The sequence below is a fragment of the Chlamydotis macqueenii genome, chromosome 1 (assembly GCF_036417535.1).
Source record: "Chlamydotis macqueenii isolate bChlMac1 chromosome 1, bChlMac1.mat, whole genome shotgun sequence".
Taxonomy (NCBI): Eukaryota; Metazoa; Chordata; class Aves; order Otidiformes; family Otididae; genus Chlamydotis; species Chlamydotis macqueenii.
This window is the reverse complement of record NC_141556.1, coordinates 192193863-192220155: the sequence shown is the minus strand read 5'-3', so window position 1 is coordinate 192220155 and position 26293 is coordinate 192193863. Positions and strand designations below refer to the sequence as shown.

The window sequence follows — 26293 nt, the reverse complement described above, 5'->3', positions numbered from 1 at the left end:
TACCAGTAAAATGAACTTTATTTTAAAGCTCATTAAAATGCTTCACAATAACACTAACAGAACTAGCATATCCTTCATTTTATGTATCCCACATGAAAAATGTATTGTTTAGCAAGAGATGAAACATAAGCGTTTCTGCATGCTACTAACACATTTCACCATCTTATTATCTGGCAAGTGCTTTGGACTGCAATAATCAAACCTTAGAACAGAAGTATTTCTTCTGGAAAGTCCTTATGAATGGGACAAACACTGGCTTTTTATTGACCTACCCAATTAGATGTCCAGACGAAAGAAAACTACCTTGGCATCTACAAATGCCTACGAAGGTTTCGATTACAACCTTTTGAAGGAGCAGTATATTTCAGAGCAAGGGCTTCTTTTCATCTTCAGTGATGCAAATGGTTAAATACTGCACAGAAGCTTAGTATGAACTCACAATTCCACAGGAATCTGAAAGTTACCAAGGCAATTTTCCTTTTAGGATAGTCATGACCAACATTATTACTATTCTTCCTCCCATAACACAACATCTCTCAGACAACTCTTAAGAAAAAAATATAAATAGTTCCCAAAACAATGCATTCCCACCCCTGCATCACATATGACAGCAAAAATATCTTCTGTCATGGGATGAAATAACTTGCTGCAAGTGCAGTGGTTTAGTCCAAGTCCATGCCAACAGTGTTTTGATCGCTCGGATGACATTCGCCATTTTGTTGGGGCATTTCAGAATTTTTGTCATCTTCTCCCATGTCTTCAGTTTTGTAATCATTCCGCTCATTTAACGGGTTTTCTTCCTTAGGAGAGTCAACCTTTGGTTTTGGTTGTGTCACAACTGGCTCACAGACATTGTTTAACTCCTAAATGAAAGGGAAAATATATGGTCAGAATATATATTAAGGGCACACCAGCTTCACTATTGTGAAGAGTCCTGTGTCCAAAAGACTGTTTGAAACTTGATTCTGTGTTTGTTTCTTAAGTCCAAATTGACAAGTACTTTTTGTACCCTGAAATAAATTAACTGGTCTACTTTCTGAAGTTCTGTGGTCAGTTCTTCAACTTAGTATTTTGGATTTCATGTGGGGTTTTTTTTCAAGCCTATTTTGTACTTACTGGTAACACTGAATAACAACCTGACTTAAGGTAACTGAAAGATATAAAATGTCAATAAGCTCCACAGAGTTGGATACAGTACAGTACAGCTCCTCTGCTTTACACAATCTCCTTCTGTCCATACTTTCTAACTACCCTTTAAGACTACTGGAGCAGTAAGACCAAATTGGGGAAGAGGGAGGGAGACAGCTATCGGTTTAGCTTTAGCGCTTCAGTTTCTTATGGTACTTACCTGTAGCTTTGCCTTAATTTCACTTGAATGCACAGCTGGATCCTGATCTAAGCTCTTCTTAGCCTGTGCGCTCACAGCACTATTCATCCACTCTACCACTTCACTAACACACTTCTCTACTTTCATCATTTCCATTTCATCGATATGGATGTATTTCTCATCCTGCCCAAACACAAACATTTGTATTAGTTAATAATGTCAAGTTCACTGTCATCAAGTTATGCCAACAAAACTACCCCAATTACTTAAAATTTATTTTTCCTAGTGTTCAAAATAAATTTAAGTTGGCAACAAGCCAGATCTGTTACAGCAAGACACAAGACAGACATCAAAATAAAGCTTCCTTTGTCCAATGACCAAACAAGAAGTGTAGTTCACAGAGGGAATAGAGGCTTCCCAAACAGGTCAGACAATAAAAAAAAAAAAAAAAACAAAACAAAACATTCTCAACAGGGTTGATAAAAACTACCCACTCCTTCCTCTAGAGTCTTTTGTGGGCCAAGGTAGTTTAGATAGTGTGATTCTACTGTACACAAAAAGGGAGAGGGATCAGTTTTTCAACTTCAGGAGCATTCTCTACAATGCACAGTTACATAATTAACTGTTAGCAGGACCACCTACCCAGTAACACAACCTATGATTTTAGTTAAGAATCCTAAGTATAGACTTAAGTATTAAATGTACTATTTTCAATGATGCTAGTTATTTCAAGACTGCATAATACTGCTGGAGGACTTCACTTAATAATGACAACTTTGTAATCTGTAGCTATGAGGACATAAATGTTTCTGATGCAAGTCTCAAACTGAATTAGCTTGAGTGTTGTGAGCTGCCCTATTAAAACTCATTAAGTTGAAACCCAAAGTAAATTTTCAAAAGGCAGGAGTGCTTATCAAGAAAGTAATCTTCAAATATCAATGGCAAAAGACTCCCAAACATCTATATATAATAAAAAAGCTAGATGTTTTAGTTTATCCTGAGTAGCTTTTACACTAATGCTTCTCACCATGGCACAATTCTTGTTCATAAAAGAAATGGAAGAAGAATGCACTTCTAAAAGTGCCGAATTAGCTTTTAAAAGGTCAAGAATCAGACCACAGTCTAACCATCACTCTTTTTAAGAATGTCCTTTTTGGCCTCAAAACATCCAGAAGTATCAAGCAACTGAAGATATGACGAACTATGTGAGTTTTTGTTTAGAGTACTGGGAAACATTTGCGGTGCTAAATTTGTGACCTATATAACAGTAGACTGCAGCTCATCTGGAAGCGAATTTGAAGCCTTTGCCAGTTGGTGAGCCTCAGTGAAATACTATGTGGTAAGAGACAGGTACTTTGAGGCCACTTACTTTATTCCTGAATTCCCCAGCTATTGTAGCATAATACTGGAGCTTGTGTCCCAGTTCTTCTAACAGCTTTGGTCGTTCTTCTGCTTCTTGATAGCGCATTTCAATTGGAGTACCTAATTTCTAGAAAAAGCAATTCCCGAGTGTTATGTAATTCGTTAACATTGTTTTGTGTGATAAGTTGGAAATTCTGCAGTTTGGGCATACCAACAGACCTACCTTTAAATCCTCTAATTTGTCTACATACACTTGTTTAGCTTCATCCTCACCCTCTTCATACAGCCAGCCTTCTGTCTGGGTTAAGAGCGCAGAGAATCCCTGCAGATCCTATTATCAACATAATTCAACATGTCAAACATCAAAATATGCACCAACTGACTGCGTATTACCATTGTAACAGGACACCGGTAAAATATGCACATTAATTCCTAACCTCCTACCTAAAAGTTATGTTTCTACTGCAGCTTGTGCCTTATCAAGTCAATTAAACCACACCAACTTCTGAACTGGGAAGCATACACATCTTCACCATAGGTGGTATTTATAGCTTTTTGTCCTTGATTAGGCCAATGCTTGGCCTAATTCATGTTTTAATTCATGTTTTTGGTTATGGATACAGCAACATAGCTTCCCCTTCTAGCCACCGACTTAATCTGGAAACAAATCTTTACTCCATTTGTGACAATATTTATTTTTACAGATATGTACTATTTGTTAAGCCTGAACCTAATTCTGGATCAGTTCCAGCCATCATTCAAATGAGTTATGGTTTTCAGCTGTTTCCAAGGTAGCTATGTGAAAGCTTGACTAAGGAATACAAAACAGATATTTAATATCAGTATTTTCAGAGAAGCTCCTGAAACCGTAACATACCTTTTCACAAACAAACTTTTCATACGGTCCAGACAACTTGTCCCTGAACTCATACACATATTCCTCCACTGCATTCTTTGCATCATTCCTTTCTTTCTCCAGTTTATCTTGCATAATCATCTTTCCCTGTATAACCACAGAAAATATTTCAATTAAAATAAGTACCCATATTCAAACAGCATTCTAACAAAGCACAGCTCCTGTAAAACAGTAATCTGCCAGAGGCCTTGGAATTCTCATCGCCACGCAGTGGACTCACCTGAAGAAGTGGGTTGCACTTCTCTAGATTACAACAGCTTGAACCAATCTGTGATGTCATCCCATGGATCTGTGCTCTGACACCACTGCTATAAACAACACTTCAACCTTTCTGATTAACATTTGTCAGTTATGTGTTAAAGCTGGACTGGATATTAGCTCACGGTAAATTGAGTACACGCTCCAGGGTTACAGTAAAAGATCAGTGGTTTCCTTAAAGGTAGATGAATGGTTAATAACTGCAATTAAGAAAGCAGTCTAAACCACACACTAACTCACCTCTGTTTCAATATACATATTGAGGAGATCTTTTCCTAACTGCCAAACCAAGTTAGCTTCAATAGGTAGTTCCACATTCTTCACTTTTATCTTGGGTTTTTTAGCTTCTGGGGGCTGATCACCTTTCTTCTCATTTGTCTGAGGTGAAGAGAAGAAAAATAAGATAATTTTCCTGACTTCCTTCTGATGAAGTAGCACTATGATGAAAGAAGCATCCACAGGAAGAACATGCAGAAATTTTCTGTGTTCTTTCAGAATCTTCAAAATGCACTTGAGAGGCGCTTTCCTTTCAGGGATTCCACCTCCTATTCTAGCCTCCTTACAGTCTATTTCATGTACAGTAAATACTGAGCTACAGGAAGGACATTTCTCAGATATATGGTGTATCTGCAGGTTTTCTAGAAGTGCCCATCTGCAGCTTAGCACTTCACTAGTGATGCTGACAGTAGTGAGATTTTAACCCAAAACATTTTTAATCTTATACAGATGAAATAGCAAACTACTAGCAATATCATGCAGGCATATGTTTGTCACATAGATTATTTCCTCTTAGGTTTATGAATTTCTAATTTCAACTTCTCTCAGCAGACCTAATAAGCTCAGCCTCTAACAGCTGTTAAACAAATTTATATTTCTGCAACCCAAACAAATCAGCTGTATAACACTGCGTAGACAGGGAAGTGGTAGAAAGACTTCTTGCAGGCATTCTTTTGCAAACTCTGTACAAAAGTGATCATTAGATATGTACTTTTTTCCCCACAATAGAAAAAGGTATAAAAATTAAAAAGCTTCAGAGTTCCAGGTTCCTTACTTTTTCCTGGAATATGTTACCGTTTTAAAAGCCACCATTATAGAGCATAACATTTTCAAGAGTTAAAGGGTCACTCACTTTCTTGACATCTGGGATTTTGTTTTCTTCAGAGGGAGGTTCTGATGAAGGGGGAGACTGTGACGTTTGCTGACCATCAGTTTGTACCTGGGACTGTGTTCCAGCCTCACTGTTCTCTTGCTGGATATTTTTCTGAAATGAAAGCCCAGGCACAAAGGATGTAGAAGGCATGTGCACTTGTATTTAATAAAAGTTATAGGGCACTTCACCTCTGACGCACATACTATACAAAGTGCCCTACAAAGCATTCTGTGCACACGCAGAAACACCATGCTTTAACTAACGGAGATATAGACTAGGTGCCAGTTCAGAAGGACTTAGTGAAAATACTACCAGTGCCAGGCTTGCAGCATAATACTTCTGTATGTGTGTGTGTGTGTGCATGCTACCACTTTCTCTTACAAAAAGTGACTTTTAATTGAGTCATAGCTTTTAAAGGTCTTTTTTTCCCCCCTCAGAAAACTATTAAAACAACAAATACATCATAACAATGCTGCATTATCCTCCAGTGTTCCCCTCCCCTTCAGTACTGTAGAAAACAATCCAGCCTTCCCTTTCACAAAAAAAAATTTCAAAACTTTACTAATACAAAGGATTGCACACAAATCCTTTTATCACAGAGAGCCTGGAGACTAATAATGCAAACCAAGTTTTCCTATTTGGAACACTCTGATAACAATGGCAACTGCAAACAACCCCACCCTCAAGCAACCCACCTGCTGCTATTTGGCACTTTGCCCAATTACTAATTTTGAAATCCACACACTTTCAATTAATTCACTAATTTTCTCCTGTTCTTATAAAGACATTATATTTCCTGACAGCTATGCACATCTCAATTAACTTGACTTTCTTCATTCGAAGAAGGTATTTTTCTTCCAGGGTATGTAACAGCGGAACACACTTTCATCAGTAAGGACATTCACACACAGGAAAGGTCAACTTACATCACTTGAGTTTTCAATAGGCCTCTGGTCCTGAGATTCCACTTCAGTCTCAATGCCAACATCTTCACTGTCTTCACTTTTAACTGGTTCTACCATGGACGCAGTGGACACACTGAAAATGCCATGAGTATTGACACGGACTTTCACTTTGACTTTAGACTTCTCTCCATCTTTCTGGGCTGCCACGTTCTGGATAACATACCTACCTAAAAACAAAAGAATCAATACTTACACAGTGAAATTAAAGAGGCAGTATTACAGAGCCAGGAGAACACCTCACTCTTTCTTACAGGACACATTTTCTAAATATTTGATGAAGTCTCTATGCAAATCTCATGGTCCCCAAAATGAAATGAATACTACAAAAACCCAAGAACTATGCTGTTTTTCAGACAACTTTACCTTACAAATCAAAAAGGAGAACATTTATTTTCATCAGGTTCTCCTGTCACTAATAATATAGACTAAATATAAAAAGTAAAAGCTTACTCCCCTCACCTGTCCCATCTGTGATGCTGTAGTGAGATGAAAGAAAACTACACATTTAACATTAGTCTAATGCCAATGTTAAACGGCACGTCTTTTTAATACAAGTTACTGCCTAGCATAGAAAGAGTATTTCTAGAAGTGTTCTTTTCAGCTTCTAACATCCATGTAAGTCTGCCTTTACCTTTTACTCTAGGGCAGAATGCAATTGTTTTATAACTCCTGTAATATCTGAAACAAGTATTGTGAAACTAGGAAATGGACAACTAGTTTAACAGTATTGAAGAATCCAATCTCCCTGACATTAAGAGCAGACAGTGACCTGGAAAGGACCATGCTTGTAACGTACAACCTCACTGCTTTCATCACAGGCTGCATATGCACAAGCTCACACACATCTTTCCTTCATCAAGAGATCTAAACCACAAGCATACAAGCTTTTACCTGCTTACTTTACAGGCTAAATAATGTAATCCTCCCTCCCTTGTAAATCCAATAATACTGGAGTTGTGACCTGTCCTCTCCCTTTCGGGTAGTCTCATCAGAATTACTGACTCACCCGTTAGGACTGCTAACAATTCTGTTCCGAGCAGAATTAATCGGAGAGTAAGCTGAAACCAGTCTGATTTTCAGCTCTGTTCTTACAGCAGTTAAACATCTACTCATTTGTTCAAGCCTTGTAACTTGAACAGTCACAAATCCCACTGTCAGTCTTTATGGTAAGAGTTAATACGAAACGAAATCTGCTGTTTGTGTAACTACAAAGTATTGGGCTGGTTTCTAAGACATGGTATTTGAACTTTAAGACTCCCAGTGAAATGACCACATAATTTGTTTCAAAGTAGAGAAAACATCTGATGTTTCCTGTTAGGATAACAGTTTTTGGTAACTTTGTACTGCATTACGTATTAGCTGAAATACTGGCAAATCAAACGGACATGGTTTTGCCTGTATATTCTCCCACTCATGTAAAGAATATTTATAAAGCTATCTTTTAACACTACAGTTCTGGTGATACTATATTTTAAGTGCACTGTTAACCAACAGGACAGCTGTATTGTCAAATATGTTAACAAAGATTTGTTACTTCTTCTACCACTCTAAAAAAAAAGAGTTGAGCTTTAACTACTGACCTTTCTAAGCAAAACCAAGCAATTACTTGGCAACTAGTAATAGCTTTATCTTAATTTTATATGCAAACACACAACATTTAATTGCATGCTTAGAACTCAACAGCAATCATTTAATTTGCCTGTCTTTGCCATCACAATCTTCTAACCACATTGCAAACTCTTTGTGTCAATACCATCAATGCTGTAATTTGTCAAAAAGGATGAAAGAGCTGCTTCTAAGTGTTACTTAGACAATTCAAATTAATACTGTAGTCTTGTAGCTGCCACTATTTCAGGCTGCTTTGATTAAAACTTATTCAGTATTATGCAAAATCCAGAAAGTATAGGGGAAAAAACAACAACTAGTTACTCAAGATGTATTTCTGGTTTTTTATATGCAGGAGATATTTTTTTTCACGTATTGCTAGCTTGCTCCAGCAGTAAGCTGAAAATAAAATTTAAAAAGTTTAAAAGTTATCTTGCAGTGATAGCCCCATTGTAGTCCTGGGCACTCAGCCACAGTCCCCCCCTTATTTCTTCATTGGACTGAAGAAACTTTAGAAGCTAGAAAAATTAAAAAAAAAAATCCAAATTCAGTTACCTATGGAATGGGAGAATTGAAAATTGAGTCCTCCAGACACAAGAAACCTAAATACATACATGATATAACCATACTGCAACACAACACAGTTACAGAACTGATTTAAGACCAAACAATGTAAGACAACACCATTTCCAGAACAACTACTTACCAATTTTTGACTCAGGATATGGGACTCCGTTAGGATCAGAATAAAAAGCTTCTAACTCAAATGGTCCTTTTCTATAGAACGTAAGAACCTTGGAGAAAGGTGCTGCATGATTTCTGCTGAACACCTCATGCACCCTATAATTCAGAGGAAAATGTCACTTTTGGTATTTGAGCTGATAGTCTTTGATCTAGGGTGAGAACTCTTCAGAGAAATGTTGCCATGTTTTGACACATTTACCCTTCTGAACAATTCCAAGTAAAGTATTTCACCACTGTACTGTAAGGAAAAAGAATTACTGTTGTGTACTGTAATGGGGAATTGTCCTATTCCACTAATTTTGAGTCTCAGAAGTAAATAAGTTTAGACATAGGTGGCAATTCAGTGACAGACCATCAGCAGACCTCCAAAATTTGTTTACTGCAAATACATTATTCTGAGCTTGGAACAGCATGATTTAAATCATAATTTGCATCCTTCCTCAGTTAGCCTCAAAAGTCTAATTATAGGCCTAGCTAATGCCTTACTCATTTAATTTCTGTGGCTCAGTTGAGAACCCTGACACCAGATTATTACTCATTCCTTGATATGACAGAAAGACAACCAGCTTTATCTTATGTTCTTCCTCTATGGTCTGTCTGCTATTATGCCACTCTGATTCTAATTTCCAACTAAGTTTTGTCTCCTAACTATGGAACGATCTCCTATAATAACCTGAATGTAAGAAAATTAGAGCTTTACCTAGAATGTGAACTCACAGGTTGCTCTCGGAAGCACATGACAGAACAATTAGGTTCTGCATCTCCAGAGAAGACAGAAAAAAAACCAGGCTGAATTATGAGGAATATGAGAGAGGTATGAACAGGTCCCTGTAGAACTCAACTTCCTAAAAGTTAAACTCAGGATCTCTCTACATCCTAGACAGCAAGTGCATTTTCCACAGGCATGGCATAGTTAATAGCACAGAGGTCAGCTGTAAAACACTGCAATTGGAAGAAATATCTCTTATAAAACCTTTAAAATTAAATCCTTGCTTCTGTTTTCAGCCAGACAAATAGAATTCATGTAAGCTCACAGTATTCATACAGTGCATAATGTTCCTACTAGAAGAAGAATCCAGATAGGTGTTAGAAACACCTTGAGTCAAAAAAACCCCAGAACAACAAAACCAGAAAGGGAAGTGGGATCATGATCCAGCAGTTTTTCTAATTCATTCTGTATTCCAAAAACTGACAACCAGATAAGTGCAATACAAGACAAAATATTGGTTGGTAGCTCATTCAATCATGGTTTTTTTTTTTTTAATCTTTAGTTTTTAACATACGAGGAGTTATGGTTAACATTTTAATGCATGCTTTTACACAATCTCCACTGCCAACCATCTCTGGTAAACAGCCTATGGGCCTTCTGCATCAGAATGCCAAGATCCTAATTTAAACGTTACCAAGAACACTATCCTTGAATTATGAAGGCCAAAAGCTTCACAGAACTGCAGTCTGAGCTACCTACCCTTCAGTGTCCTCTGCTTCTGTGCTCCACAGCAGAGATATTGGAAACGGTGTAGCATCTGTCACAGAGAATTCTCGCACTTTAAATGCTGGAGAAAGAATTGCACACTAAACAAAAAAGAAACGTGTTAAAGTTGGTTAACTGCTCTGCTCCGACTGCCCAAGACAGCTAAACATCTTTAAACAAGAAAGAGAACTGTGTTGACTTTACTAAAACAGAACTAGGCAAATTGCTTGATTTCAATGGAATATGATAAGAAAACAGAAATCTCAGAAGTGTTCATACCATTTGGGTTAGCAGGACTTTTGGCCTTATTCTGACTGTAGCTTGTGAAAAAAAAAAGTTAACAGTCTAAATGAATACCAGGACTGTAAAGAATGCAAGTGCTGCATTACTTAGTCCTAAAAGAAGCATTGTTCATCTTACAAGTCCTACTTCCTTCTCTGGAAACAACTGATTGCTAGCGATTGAAAGCAATTGGTGAGATGGGGTAAAGAAACAAGTCAAAGAAGAGACGGTGAAATAAGAGAATAAGTAAAGGAGAAAAAGAAGGCAGAATGAGTGGTTTACTTTTAAAAATATAGTTCACCAGTTGGAAACAGTAAAAATGGAGGGGAAGATAGAATAAAAGCCTGTTTCACATAGATGGAAAGTTCAAGACCAGAAAACTCAAACTTGCAAATCTTGGGCTCCCCATAGATATTTTTCACACGCTTATTGATTAAAAATACCTCTTCCCTCAGCCTGACAGCAACTTTGGACCGTTTCTGTCATTTTCTCATAATTGCTTGGCTAATTCTTCAAAAAAGTACTCTCAAGAAAGGTTTTAAGTTTATCAAGTGTCAGTAGTACCTGCAAAGCACAGCCCCTAGCTATGGCTTCATCTGCATTCAGTGTTGTACTGACATCCTTGCCAAAGAATTTAGCAATCCTTTCTTTGACAGCAGGAATGCGGGTTGCACCTCCTACAATCTCTACAGCAGTTATATCTTCCACTTTCAGTTGCGTTTGTTCCATTAATGAAAGCAGAGGCATTTCTATCCTTTGCAGCAGGTCAGCACACAATTCTTCAAACTGTGACCTAAGGAAAGAAATGGAATTAACCAAAGAATGCCTGTCCCACCACTGAGATCTCCTGGTATTCTTTGTTTCCAAACTGATGCTGACCAGGTCTGTTAACTACACTGCAAAGAGACTTAAAGCTAAACCTCTGTGAGCAGGCTGGAGTGACAACCATAGATGAGGCAGTACATGAATAGCTGCTTACAGTTTTTCCTGTGCTGCTATCAATGTCGTTAAATGAGATAAAGGTGTTATTTGGGCAAGCGCTCTATATTTGCCTCTCAGCAGAGGTTACGGAAAAATCCAGAAAACACTGATACTTCCTTTACAATGAAAAATTATTGCTTAAGTACCGCAGGGAAGAAAAAAAAAAAACAAAGACAAAACCAAAACCCACAAAAACCACCACCACTCTCTTGGCAGTAGTTACAGGACTAACATGACTGCAAATTAAGTTGTGCCTGTGAGTCTGTGCAAGAGAGACAGACACAGACTTCATTTACACTCAGGCCACAGTCAAGTCATCCTCCACAAGCACTGTTTCTGCCCTCCATTTCTCTGCCAATATCCACAGTACCAGAAGAATAGAAAAAGAGAACAAAGCTTCAATTGTTTTTATCTTAAGAGCAGTATAGGATTTAGGTTACCTAAAATACGCAGGAGGCCTAACTATGCAGCCGACCCCCCCCCGGTTTGGTTTGCATGCATCAAACCATGGTTTTAAGAACATCTCATTCTACAAAAAGTATCCAAGCTTCTTACACATGCATTATTAGACTGAAACACTGCTCAGGTAGCTGAACATTACATTTCACAGCCTTAGTTATTCTAGTATTACAAAAATGCCACAGCTATTCAGCACTTACATTTAATTTTAGTACAGTAAGATTCTTTCAAGCATAGAGAGAAATACATAATACAGCCACTAAAGCAACTGTCTCTCTCGTATGGAACTAACCTGTTCATTTTTCCAGACACATCAGTATCATTCATGAAACACTCAATATTTAGGGGAATATCTGTGCTATTTGAACTCATTAGTTTCTTCAGCTTCTCACATTCTTGATACAAACGAAGAAGAGCTCGAACTTTTGCTTTTGGATCCAGTTTGTACTTTGCTTTTATTTCTGCACAGAAGTAATCTACTAACTTTCCATCAAAGTTTCTTCCACCTAGGAAAGGGTCAAATGCTGTGCCAAGTACCTGGTTTGAAAGAACACCATTATTTAGTCTTATGCTCAGTAGAAATAAAATCAAATAACAGCCTTCCAATATGAAGAAACCTTTGCTTCAAAAATACTGGAAACAATTCAGTCTATCTGCCAATGCACAGGCTTAAGTACTTCAAATCAACCACATTAGCCAAAAATTGCTCTTCACTTTTACAGTGGAAGTAAGACTAAGTAACTAGGAGACAATCCTAAGCATTCACAATTTTGATCCATACACACATTCATTTAGATAAAACAAACTGAATTATAGGAGTTGTATTGTGTATCTTTTACATTAGTGTACTGCAAGGATTTTACAGCCTCTATTTGAAACCATCTAATAAAATGAAAGACACTGATGAAAACCTTCACCTTTTGACTCTTTGCCACTTCCCATGTATTAAATTATTTTAGATTTTTAAAAACAAGGCAACTTTACAGGCTATTTGATTCTAATGTCTCAGAAGATCTTGTATTTTCATTTAATCTTACTACCTTTAGTTTACTTTTGTTGAATGCACAGGCTGATACTTGAAATGCAGAATGCCCCATATCAACAAACACAACTATCCGTGGCTTCTCTTCAGGAGCTGGAAGGTCTTGTTTATAAATTCCATAATTCAGAGCCACTGCAAAACAAGTGTCAGATATTATCAATGCAATCTCTATTGAGTCTCCAACTGTACGCCATCACATCCCTGTGAATACTAAGCTACAGGATCAAGAGCAGCAAGACAAATCCAGACATACACCTATACAAAGTCTTACCTACATGGAAGCTTCATTTCATTAATATACATTGTAGGATTTGAGAAGCAAAAAAAAAATCCTTCCTCAGTCACAAATACACTCTCCAAGTGTTAAAGCATGCAAAACTAAGAAGCAACTCCCCTGGCTCAGGGGTTTTTGATGTTGACCCGTTTATTAACAGCTCCGTTTTTTTGTTTTGGATAGTAATAAAAAGCATAGAGCATCTTTACAACAGAACCCAGACCCAGTTCTGTAGTTACAAGGAGCATCTCTCAGGTATTAAAGTTCTGTCTGACAATTTCATAAAGTGGTCAGAGGCTGCAAAGGGGAAGAATCTCAGTCTATGTAGAGTATCAGGCAGGGACAGCTTGTGAAATGCATCACAAGTGTGGATTATGTAGCCACCCCCTCACAACAGAAGCCAGTGGGGTATGTAAACACAGGATGATGAAGTCAAAGGACAGAACACAGTTTTGCAGCAGCACTCATTCTGGACAGATAGCAGTGTCAAAGCTAAGCAGGAGGCTGATGCAGTAATTGAAGACAAATAAAACCCTAGAGAGTCTCAGCTACACGGTTACACGGGAAAAGCTGAGATTTTGGCACAAGATAAGATGTGCTAGAATGAGCATTTGCATATGATGAAAACATCCTAAGATGAAGGTAACAGCTAGATTGCTAAACAGATTATCAGGCAAGGGAATTAGAGCACCAGAGAAGGTGTAAGGAACGCCAGGAATATGTTCTCTGAAGAGCAATGTTTCATAGTCACAGCAATACCCTCTCACTTGAGGAGGAAGGGACATTGACTCCCTCTCTCACGCCAAAAGCAGGAGTTCCAGACCATCTAGAACAAGGACAGCCAAATTTCCCACTGACCAGAGACTTGAGCTTTACGGATTCTAGTGTCTAATAAAGGGCCCCTGCAGTTGGTGCAAACATTAATCTCTCCGACAGTTAGTCATTAAGAGGCAGTTATTTAAAAAGAGAAACTATTTCGCACAACATATCTGTTATAGCCTTGAGATCTAGATTTGATAGAAATAAGTGTATTGGTCTGTTCATTCACATAATGTCTGTATTTCTGAGCAGACTGAACACATTGTCCTTGTTTCCAAGCTAAAAATAAATCTATGAACACAACTTGATAAATCAGAGCAGAATTTGCCTTTTGTTAAAATAAATAAATAAATAAATGAAATTGCAAAACTGTTTTTCTTTTCTGCCCTACTATACCTCAGGATCCCTTCCCCAAAGATACAATCAAAGATTCTTACATTTAAAATATTAGGAAAACTTGGATAACATTAATCAGCCTTGCAAGGTGTATTGGCTTTGCATGGTAAGTTATCAGCAGCAGAGGGGCTACAGGGGCGGCTTCTGTGATAAGATCTCAGAAGCCTCCCCTATGTCCAACAGGGACAATGCCAGCTGGCTCCAAGAGGGACTCGCCACTGGCCAAAGCCAAGCCAATCAGCAACAGTGGTAGCACCTCTGTGATAAGGTATTTAAGAAGGGGAAAGAAAACTGCCATGGAACAGCAGCCAAGGAGAAGAGTGACAATCTGTGTGAGAAACAACTCTGCAGACATCTAGGTCAGTGAAGGAGGGAGGTACTCCAGGCACCGGCGCAGAGATTCCTCCGCAGCCCATGGTGCAGCAGGCTGTCCCCCTACAGCCCATGGAGCGCCTCATGCCAGAGCAGGCGGACGCACCTGAAGGAAGCTGTGACACCGTGGGAAGCCCACATTGGAGCAGGCTCCTGGCAGGACTGGCAGCCCAGGTGGGGCTCCCATGCTAGAGCAGTCTGGTCCTGAAGGACTGCACCCCTTGGAAAAGACTCACACTGGAGCAGTTAGTGAAGAGCTACAGCCTGTGGGAAGGATCCCACACTGGAGCAGGGGAAGAGAGTGTGAGGAGGAAGGAGTGGCAGAAACAACATGTGATGAACTCACCACAACCCCCATTCCCTGTCCCCCTGCACCACTCAGGGACAGGAGGTAGAGAAATCAGGAGTGTAGTTGGGAAGAAGGGAGGGATGAGGGGAAGGTGTTTTAAGACTTGGTTTTATTTCTCATTATCCTACTCTGATTTGATTGGTAATAAATTAATTCCCCCGAGTCAAGTCAGTTTTGCCCATGCCCTGTCCTTATCTTGACTCATGAGCCTTTTGTTGTATCTTTTCTCCCTCTGCAAAGTTGAGGAGGGGGAAATCACAGAGCAGCTTGGTGGGCACCTGGCATCCAGACAGAGTCAACCCACCACACCAGGTAAAGACAAAAAAAAATTAGAAAATGTAACATGCTATGCAGTAAAGAAAAGCTGCTGGTGCCACTAAGGGGATGAAAGAGCTATCTGCTTTTCTGAGGACTGTTCATCTCAATGGCAAAGCTTCTAAAGATCGTTGCTAAGAAGTCCTGAAAAGCTCTCAAGGTTCTTGCATGGCAGAAGACTGGGCTGATGTGTTCTGCCAAACAAAAAGGAAGTGACAACACCCTTTTTGGCAAGGCCTTTAACTGGCTTATATCAACCCCATTGTCATAGTTCAGCCCCGATCGGGACCAGACTACGCAGTCTCTCTCTCTCACTCCCCCCACCCTCCGAGAGAATAAGGGGAGACAACAGAAAAACGGCTCGAGGTTTGAGATAAGGACAGGGAGAGATCCTTAAAAGTTACTGTTATGGGCAAAACAGACTCAACTTGGGGAAAACTATTCATTTATTACTAAAAATAGCAGGATAATGAGAAAGAGAATGAGATAACCTCCCCCCATCCATCCCTCTTCCTGGGCTCAACAGTATCTCTATCCCCCCTCCCCAGCGGCACATGGGGGAAGAGGGAACGGGGGTTAGGTCAGTCCATCACACGTTGTTTCACGCCACTGCTTCATCATCAGGGGAAGAACTCCTCATGTTCCTCCCCTGCTCCTTCGTGGGGTCCCTCAGGCTACAGTCCTTTGTGAAACTGCTCCGGCGTGGGTCATCTCTTCCACAGGGTGCAGTCCCTCCAGAACAGCTGTCCCAGCAGGCCCTCCACAGGCCACAGCCTCCTTCAGGCCTCCACTTGCCCCAGCCTGGGGTCCTCCACGGGCTGCAGGTGGATCTCTGCTCCTCCATGGACCTCCACGGGCTGCAGAGGGACAGCCTGCTCCACCATGGTCGTCACCACAGGCTGCAGGGGAATCTTGGCCAGGAGCCGCATTACTCCTCCCCCTCCTTCTTCACTGACCTTGGCATCTGCAGCCATTCCTCTCACAAGAAAAATTCTTCACAACAGGCAGGCAGATGCCTCTCAGGATCCTTTTTGCATCTCATTCACATCTCATCTCCTCTCCACTTCTTGCAGCTGAGCCAGGCCAAACTGGGCTCAGTTGGCTGCCCAGCAGGAGGCCAGAGGATGAGACCTTCGAGGCCCACAAGGCTCGAACCTCCCCCTCTCTGCCCCCACTCAACTTCTTCATATCTTTTTTTTTTTCCCGTTTTCCCCTTCTTAAATATGTTATCAGAACATTCTGCTACCAATCGGCTCAGCTTTGGCCAGCAGCGGGTCAGCCCTAGGCCCAGCCGAGTCCACTGAACAAAGGGGGACAACTTGTAGAAGCTTCTTACAGAAGCTACCACCTTAGGTCTCCCCTCACTAAACAAAACCAGAACACCCATAATGAGAGGTCACCTCTGAATCATCAGGTGTGAATTATTACTTCTGCTTCAATACAAAAAGGGGTAAAGATAATAATACTGATGAAACAACTATGTTTCCTAGAAATCCTATAGATTACCATGTAGATACTTGTCTGAAACTGATTCTGGAAAAACATTTTAAGATACCACTCCATCAATGCACAGCTAAGATTGTTTTACTTAAAAAATAAAATAAAATTCAAAAGCATGAATCCAGCTGATGTGTACCAAAAATGCTACTTATCTAACTAACATGGGCAGTAGGAGCAGAAAAGTAATTGTCTTCTGGTACAGACCTCTACTTAGCAACCCCTCCCCCAGGAAACAAGTGCTAGTTATTATGCCATTTAAAAACACAGAACAACTGCTCTCTCAAACACAAACAGAAAAATGCAGGAAGACAGGATAAGAATGCTTGTTTTAAGAAAGACAGAATAAACTCTTGGTTCTGCCAATGTGTTTTTAGAGTCCCAAACAGATTAACAAAGGAGATTATTCACCTTTTTTTTGTCTGTGTGTTTTAAAAAAAATCATAATTATACTGACAAAATCCTCGGAAATTACAAAGTATTGACGTTTAATCAAGGAATTTCCTCTAGGAGTGCTTAAATCCTACAACTGTGCATCATGAGGTTTCTTCCATTAAATCTGGACAGTAAGCTAAATGGACAAGTAGTCTGGGCACACGTGGTGACTCCTAAGTAAGTACTCAGGGAGATACCTATCACTGAAGCTTCACCTCTTCTACGCCTTCACACAGAAGACATTAAAATGAAAGACTGTAAATCAAGAGCAATCAAATTCTAGAACATTTTTGTCTCATATCTGATTTTTCAAGTCAGTCCTGCTTCTTTGAGCAACTAAATGCACCCTCTATCACACCTTCCATTTGCAGAAACTTACCTGCTGTCATGTCATTCATTAATCTAAGACAATTTAATCCAACAATCTGAGCTGCATCCAAAAGGGATCTCCTTTCAGCATCTGTGAAAAACGATGGAACCTGAAGCAAGGGGGTGAGAATGGCAAGTTATTTCCAGAAAATAAGATATCACACTGTTTATTTGAAAGTATTCATTTAAAAAAAAAATCTACTCCTCCTCTTTGAGAAAGACAGTTGCTCACTGCAAGTCTTTTAACATGCAACTACTGTACTGAATGGAGACTTCAAATATTCTATTCAGTCCAGCTGGGACAGATTTAAACAAGTATCAGCTAGTTTACATGAGCACACACCAGCAAGAAACAAATGAGCTATTTGTATACAAATGCTAGGAATCTTAATTACTGGTGCAAAATATAAAACTGGATATAATGGAGACAGAGATATGCAATAACCTTAATTAGAATTAGTAGATCTATTCCTGTCCAAGAAAGTAAAGAGGAAAAGAAGAGTACGGCAGTATTACACATGTGAAAGACACAAAAAAGTAAGGGCTACCAAATAAAGAGAATCTGTTGTGGCCAAAATTACTTTGGGCAAGAAGTGGTAAAAGATTCTGAAGGAATATGTTGTTGAACGTTTGCTACAGATATCTAGCATTGGCATTGGATAGTGACCTCTAACACCCTCAGGGACAGAAACTATATCATTAGAAGACACTAAATTCCCAGGTATCCACTGGAGAACAAACTCTTCTAATAATAACAGAACTAAACAATCCTACATGCAACATGAGACAGACTTGTTCAAAGACACATCAAGAACTCAGAGGCAGATGTTATTCTATATTCAGGCTTTGCAATTGAATGACTGTTCTTTATCTGAGGTCATTTTCTGTGCAGAAGTAAGTTGAAAAAAAATTAACTTACTGACAGGATGAACATAAACAGAACAGAAACTAAGGTTTTCAGCAGTCAGAAGGCAAACTCTGATAAAGGTGTCTTTAATGAGTAACTAGTGTGCTTAGTCATGGAAACAAGCTGCAGCAGAAGGGTATATACCTGAATCCCATCTTGGAGATGTTTGAAAGTTCAGATATCTCCAAGAGACTGAGTTCATGAAGTGGGTCAGGGTCTGGAACGTGGAAGGAGCCTCGGGATTTCTTTAAGTCAAAAGCTCTAAAGCTAGTTAGGATTAATCTCTTTGTAAGTGCTTATGCAGTGTTCTTTTTCACGCTACACGAATAGAAACAAAATGCCCTCAATAGCTGAAGTTGAAAGACATAATGTTCCTGTGCACTACAATTACTTACAGAAATAACACAGTCTGTTACTGGCTTTTTCAGGTTACTCTCTGCTGTCTCCTTTAATTTAGTCAATAACATAGCTGAAATCTGTTCAACACTGAAGATATGCTCCTCATCCATGTACATGACCTGCATAGAAGAAATAGGTAAAATAATTCCACAATTTCAACTGGAAGTACACTGCTGACTAACACTCTATCAATCACAACATGTTTAATTATTTCATTATAGAGCTTCACTTTACAATTTAATTTCTCAGTTGAGTGTCTACAGAAACAATAATTCCATTTTCAGACTTGAAACACTGAGAACCATATCAACTCTACAGATGAAGGAAATAGCTAGCAAGTGATTTAAGAAGTGACATAAGTCTAAAATGTGACTAAAGCTAGACATGGTCACACAGCATTATGCCAAAAAAAGTAAAAACAGCTATCAGTTTTCAAACTGCTGCCAACTTTAAAAAATAGTCCAGAATTACTTGCTGACTGTTTTCCCTTGACATTTTTATGCTTCTGCTCAAATACAAGAACAGCCTCTGAAAGGAAGAGGTGTGCTGCAACAGTTCACCTATGCACATAAAACAGCTTCATCATAAGACGAAGCTCAGCAAAAAGTTTATTTGTTGCTTCCTTACCAAGAAATTGTTTGCGAATCATCATTTTTCTGTGTAATAGAATAAATGGCAATGATGAAGTGAAGGAATGTGTTAGAATTGATTCTTCAAAACAGTACTTGCCTTTTATTCACATCAGTCCAAGATGGGGAAAAAATAAGCTTTTCAGTTTTAATATTAAAATTGTTCTTTAAACATCCCAGTCGTACTGAATGTTACTTACTGAATCAATTCTTAACACTTAACCACAGTTAAACAGAAAAAAACACTAATTTGTTCTCCAAACAGCCTGAGAACAAAGAAATACCAAGTAGCACTGTTCTCCCAATACTAAACTTTCTTGTACAGTGAAAGACTCTTACACACACTGTAATTAAAGAAAAACATTAATTCGTCTGAATTTATCTGTTGCCTCTCCTCTTTTGTAAAGCTTGACTACTCTTCCAGTTAGAATTCTTTCTAATGTATAATCTCTTCTGTAACCTATTCATTACCTAGGACTGATCTATACAGAAGTTTTGAGGCACCAGTTCAAGGTATGGAGATAAGTCACAAACTAAATGCATAATCCTAAGCTAGGGTCTCCATTAGTGAGGCATCATCAATATTTTTTATATACTTCTGTAAATAAATATGTTTTTAACTACGCCTGTTCTAGGTAAAGCTGACATTATACAGTAAACTCCTTGCAGTGTAAGCAAGAGTCAAACCTATGATGTGGTATGAATTGGTTGTGAAAATCCCTGGCAAGTAACTTACACCACACAGTCCACTAAATACAAACATGTCACTCATTTATAGCAATTGTGCTAAAGAAGAGTTCCTACTACCTTATAAGGAATTTATAATCATGTAATTAGACTGTTGCAATGTATTCCACACAGGAGTGACAGAAAGGTTAATACTTTGAAGTAAGACTATATGACCTCATAATTATCTTAGCAGTTTTTTTTGCCAGTATGTTTGAGCTGGATGTGCAGCTTGCCAAGAGGGAAGCTCACATTCCAGCAATTACTTGTTAACTAAATTAATGTTCATTTGCAATCACTATTTAAAGATGGAGTTGTCTACTCATACAAGAGCTCTTCTTTAAGAGAAAGGTTAAAGAAAACCTCCAGGGTAATTAAATGAATTCCATTATTTTCATGACTAGGTGCTGAAATGTAAACTCTTAAATTTACCTATAAAACTGAACAAGATACACTGAAAATTTACCTTTACTCCAACTCCGCCATTCTTCATAGGAACCAAATCATAGCTCAACTTTTCTTTTTCCTTCTGAACAAAAGGATCATTAAATGCACGGCCATGGAATCTCTTGAAGTTAGAGACTGTGTTGTGGGCATGAGTAATTTGCTGTAAAGAAACAGAGGATATTTAGAAATCCACTCTTGATCTGCAATGTTCAGTGCTGTTCTGTATGCATCAGCCAAGTTTTAAGACAACTGCTCGCTCACTTGTCACATCTGTTTCTATAACACCTGTAATTACTATCTGGTACTTTATATCAGCTCATTACTAGAGAAGATTATATAAGTCAGAGACATAGATACTTACAGACCATTATATATTAAGTATTATAAGGATTATACAATTATCTCTAAAACCTTGAAGCAATCAGACGGGCAGCAACAAGATCTATAGTGCCTACTACTTTAGTCACTTAATTTAGACAGAATTCAAACAGCTAAAGATAAGGGCCAGCTTCACAAGTACTTGCAGTGCCTGTCAACTGTCTCTCCAAACCCAGACACCTCACCTCCAGCTGTTCACTTTAAGTCCCATTATATTAAGTGCAAACAACTGTTTTCACAGTCACTAGGTTTCAAGCTGGTAAGTCTCTCCATACATTTCAATACTTACTTTTTTTTTGTTTCCCCTGAGCTACTTTTAAACCATTTCATTTCCCTTTTCATGTTCACCTAGTAGTGACTCAAATTCTTGCACCAGACCAGAGACGGGTAGAGTGCATAAACGACAGTAAAAACTATGAGACTTTTTTGGTAACAATGTCAGTTTAAAGTATATGCTAAACTGCAGAGCAAGCTCTCCACAGAACCAACCGACCAAGATAAGCATTCTTTATCAGGAATGCAATGCAGAACAGATATCAGACTAGACCAGCCTAAAAGAGATACTGCAAGTATCTCACAGCAGAATGAATCCTATTCTATTGGACAGAAACTATAAAAGGGTGTCTTTCTCTCCAGAACAGACATAAGCAGGCACCAAGAGATTGCATGATAATCACTCAAATGACAAGCATACCGAGGAAGATTTCTAGCACTCACTACCCTCAAAGGAAAGCATCAGTTTCTTACTGCATGCAAAATTTTCCATCATGGAATTGAAGAATTTGAGCTACATCTTATTAGAAAACTATGCAACTATGACAGCTCTCCAACAGAAAGCTCCCTGATAAAGAAGCAGGCCATACCCATACTATTAAACAGTAACTTTCAGAAAGCTGTGTGTGTGGAGAGAAAGATGTCACATCCAAATTCCTTACTGGGTGTCATCTCTGGTGTACTCTAATCCCCAGAGAGTGCTCAGCAATTATGAGTAAGAGCACAATTCAGTACATGCCAAAAAACACGCCAGGAACTATTCCAGTACTTCAATGCACTGGAGTATTTAGGGTCTGTGTCCAAGATGGTTTCCCAGCATGGTTTCATTTATTTGTATAGCCATAACTTCAGAGTACTTGCATGCTACGTAATTCACAGCTGTACGGCCGAAGAACGTAGCAGCAATAATAATTACCATGCAGTGGGCAGAGAAGCACAAACATTCTGGTAGCTTTTATAGCCTAATTTAGAAATTAAGCTCAGAGCCTTTTCTAAGAGAACAATCTTAAGATATTTTTAGAGTAATTGTATGCCATTAGTCTGTAGCATGTTTTAATATCTTCCTGCTTAGTCACAATTAAGAAAGCTGAGAATTGTGGTCTGTTAACTAACATACTGCTCTCATCTCCAATGCCACCAGACTTACCTAAAGGAAACAGCAGTTCTCTGACAACTCACTCTAACAGCAGCTCCTCAAGTGTTAGAGAGTACCTCTGAGCTCTCTCAGATATAACCACATTGTTGAAGTCACCAGTCAAAACCAGAGGTTTTAAAAGTTTATTTTTATGAGGGTTTTTTTTTCGGTTTTTTTTTTTTTGTTGGTGTTGTGCTTTTTTTTTTTAAAAAACCTAAGAAACTAATTAAAACGAAAGGGATCATTTTACTCCTTGATTTAAGCAGCTACTACACCCTAGGACACTGAAAATACAACTCTCAGTTGTCCATGTCAAGAAAATTCTACATTTACAAAAGAAAAATTATTTACATCTCAGGTGGTCGGCCAAACTAGACTGCTTACCGCAAAAGAAATAAATGCTCTGAAATCATTTATCACTCTTTTCTTCTGGCAAAAAAAAATAGTTTCAATTGCTAGGACAACCAAGCAATGAAAGATTCAATACAGTAACATCTTACAATGGTTAGTCTGAAGGCAACTGAAGTCACAGGTGCTCATCACCGCAAATACACACTTTTAAATGTAATTCAAGAGACAGAATCTACTTCACTTTCAGCTTACTTCACATTTTCAGCAGTATTTACTGGAATAATATAACAATACTGAAACACATTCAGAAGTATATAGGATTCAGATAACTTGCTGTTTTGAGTAACAACTCATTTCTGCACACTGAATGAATCATAGTAGTTTCCAACTTGAAACACCAGAAAGCAGTCAAACAGACAAGAAATTGCTGAAATTAAATTTAAGAAAAGAACACAAACATGCATTTACCTTATTACTCCAAATGTTAACCTGCAACTGAAAACGTATGCATGCCTGTGAACATGTAACCTATTCATATTTCCTTGGCTGTTCAAAATTAAGAGAGGAGCTTATTACAGTGGAGGGGGAAAGTCCCCTTTAGTGCTCTCTCCATGGAAACCCACTGCAGTCCTTTTACTACAGGAGATGCGCACAGGCCAGCGGAGGCTGCACACTTGGGCTCCACCAGCAGCAGTTATGTAACAACCTACAGTACAATACCCATTTATTTAACCATTACATTTATTTATTCTAAGGTATGTCAGAATTAAGCTCTCCTTTTAAATTGAAAATACTACTTTAATAATGAAAACATTAAATCTTTCAGAGCACCTCAATAAAAAAAACCCCACAAACAAAACTAAGGACTTATACCTTTAGGAACATAGGCATTTACCTTTCAGTGAAATCAAAGTTAGTAAAGGTACCCATAAACATACCTAAATAGCTTTAGGAATCTGAGCCAAGACTCTCCCTTTGCATCTGATTTTAAGAAGATATACACAGCATTAGGAAAAGAAGCCCAACAACCTTAAGTTGTCAGAAAAGGAAAATATTACCATTAATGAAAGAGAGAACAGTAACGTTCTAGCAAGATCATCGTGCATTTCTCTGAAGGAGGCATGGCAGCATAGTGCAGCATTTCTAAAATAAAAGGCTTGACAAAGAAAATGAAGTTGTTTGGTTTTAACTACTCTTTACACCCAGTGGTACTTGAACAGTTTGCACCGGCCAATTTATTGTTACACACAAATGCCAGGGAACGACCCACCTGGTTTTTAGCTGAGACACCAATAGCCCTGTTTTTGGATCCAAATGAAACCACCGATCTGAAAAGAACAACAGGCTAATTAATTAACTCAGTGCTGCCAATGAACGCGACTGAGGACAACCATGGATACACTTGCTACAATAGCAAATAAAACACCACAGCCTTTCTGATGAAGTGCCATTCTTCCAGCTTGTGGTACAACAGACAATAAGGCTCTTATCCATCTTAAAACTCTTGGCTCGAGTCCAGGACACTTCAGAACGGTTTATTCAAACAGTTAAGCCCGACGATCATAATTAACAGCTCACAATCCAGGCTACATCCCACCCGGCTGTGTTTGGCTGCTCATAACTCTTACAACTAACTCCTGCTTTGAGCCTGAAGCTTCCCCTGCCTGACCTCAGACTAAAGGAGAACTGCGCTGGGGCAGTTATAAGAGTCCACCCGACCACAAAGGGAGGGGGGAAGGGGTATGTCCCATTTAAACCAGGCTGTCCCGACGGGGATTCCTTCACCCGGCAACGGCCACCTTCCCCAGCCTGTCGCTCAATTGCCGAGCGCCCCCCCACCGCAGGCTGGCCCCCATTTCCAGCCCGTGCCCGCGGGACACGCTCTGGCCCCGTCCCGGGAGCGGCTGGGGGGAGAGGGGGCACGCAAGGGAGCGCCGACCGGCCCCCCACGCCCAGCTTCCCCCTCCCACCCCCCGCGGGCCGCGCTGGCCACACACAGCGGATACCCCGCCACCTCACCCGCCTGGCAGCTTCTAGCGCAGGCCCCCCACCTGTCAGCGACCCCCCTTCTCCCCCAGCCTCCCTCACTCACGGCGTGCACCGGTCGCTGAACTCGTTGGCAACGGTCTCGATGCCGCCGGCCCGCGCCACGGCGATATAGCAGCTCTGGCAGCCCAAGTCAAAGCCCACCACGGCCATGGCCCCGCCGCCGGGGGGTGAGGCCCCCGCCCTGCCCCGGCTCGGCTCGCTCCCGCCCCTGCGGCCGCCGGCTCCGGTACCGCGCGCGCGGCGGCTCCGTGCGCAGGCAGGAAGGGAGGGGAGAGAAAAGGAGCGGAGCCGGCACCGCCGCTTTAAATATGACAATGAGACGAAGTTTCCAGAAACTGCGGCAACCACTCACCGGCTCCACGTGCGGCTTCCGCTTCCGCCTTCGGCGGCGTTCTCGAACAATTCCTGCCAATCGGCGGCGCCGGGGCCCGGTGACGCGCGGCATTGTCATGGCGACCGTGGACGCCGCCGGCTCCGCGAGGCGGGGCGGGGAGGTGCCGGCCGGTGTCAGAGCCGGCGGGGGAGGGGCGGGGCGGGGCGGGGCCAGGCGGGAAGGGGCTGGGCCGAGCCGAGCAGGGGAGGTTGGTGAGGGGCCGGAAGGGCGCGTAGCCGGTGGTGATCGTTAAACGGCTGCTGCGCGTGGCGGGAGGGGAACCTGGGGGCTGCCTCGGCGTGGTCCTCTGGTCCCGCCGCCTTCCTTTCCCGGCCCTTCTGCTCGCCGCCTCCCCTTCGCTCAGCCGTTTGGCGCTCCCGAGGCGCGGCGGGGTTTTCCCCCGGCCCTAGGGTCGTCCGGGAGCTGTGCGGAGAACTCCGCTGTTGCTCTCTGACAAATAAAAGGGGGAGAGGGGGTGATGACTCGCTGAGGGTTCGTTGAAATACCGCAAGTGGCGGTACGCGCCTGCGGCGGCCGCTTTGCCGGCGGCGGGGCGGAACGAGCCTGGGTGTAGCTGGGGGCGGCGGGAGGAAGGGCGGCAGCCATGGAGGCTGGCAGCCATGGAGGCTGGCGAGCGCGGTGGCAGGGGCTGTCTGAGGAAACTGCTGGGACAGAGGTGAAGCGCGGCGGTACTTTGCTGTCTGAGTGTGTCACTAAGCTCTGCGGTGGAAGGAATTTTTATTTTGCTGAATCTGTGTGGGAGAATGGAAGATAGGCAGCCATTTGTGACAATATCCTTACACCTCTAATACACTGGGAAACCTCTCGGTAGGTCGACTATCACATTATTACAGATATCTCCCCAGCGTGCTGTTGGGGTGCTCTTAGGGCTAGCAAAAAGTAGCAGAACAGGTTAAATATATTCTTGCTACTGATCACTTGCTCTCCTTAGGAAGACTCTGCCTCCAGTGCTACAGTCCACTGTAATATAAAGGTCCTGTTGCCTTCTAGCTGTAGCTGCTTGTTCAGGACCCCATCCCCTGCAGGCCTTAACCTCCTGCATTCCATATAGAGGCATGGCAGGTACACAGATCTTGATTTTGCTTGTCGGTGGTACATGAGTTATGTGCTGCCCTTCTGCTCCTAGCTGTTATGAAGAGCAGGGAGAGGTGGTTCCACTCAGAGTCCTGAGGGCCCCTGTGTGGAAAAAGCAAAATGTCAGTATTCTGCCCCTA

At 40.7% G+C, this 26293-nt stretch overlaps 1 protein-coding gene across 2 annotated transcripts; it reads right to left on the bottom strand.

Annotated features, from left to right (window-relative positions):
• HSPH1 (heat shock protein family H (Hsp110) member 1) lies at positions 1 to 24945 on the bottom strand. 2 transcript variants are annotated; one of them, XM_086772001.1, is made up of 18 exons: positions 24729 to 24945; positions 23907 to 23964; positions 20519 to 20659; positions 18694 to 18816; positions 17402 to 17501; positions 12564 to 12697; positions 11816 to 12060; positions 10648 to 10876; positions 9796 to 9902; positions 8290 to 8423; positions 5940 to 6145; positions 4993 to 5124; positions 4104 to 4241; positions 3567 to 3692; positions 2913 to 3020; positions 2697 to 2816; positions 1349 to 1510; positions 1 to 863 (listed from the first exon to the last, which is right to left on the bottom strand). In XM_086772001.1, the coding sequence occupies exons 1-18, from the start codon at positions 24833 to 24835 to the stop codon at positions 663 to 665; spliced, it is 2571 nt and encodes an 856-aa protein (XP_086628127.1). In that variant the 5' UTR covers positions 24836 to 24945; the 3' UTR covers positions 1 to 662. The 2 variants fall into 2 exon arrangements, with proteins under 2 accessions (XP_086628127.1, XP_086628128.1); XM_086772002.1 differs by lacking the exon at positions 4993 to 5124.
• Between the last annotated feature and the right edge of the window lie 1348 nt (positions 24946 to 26293).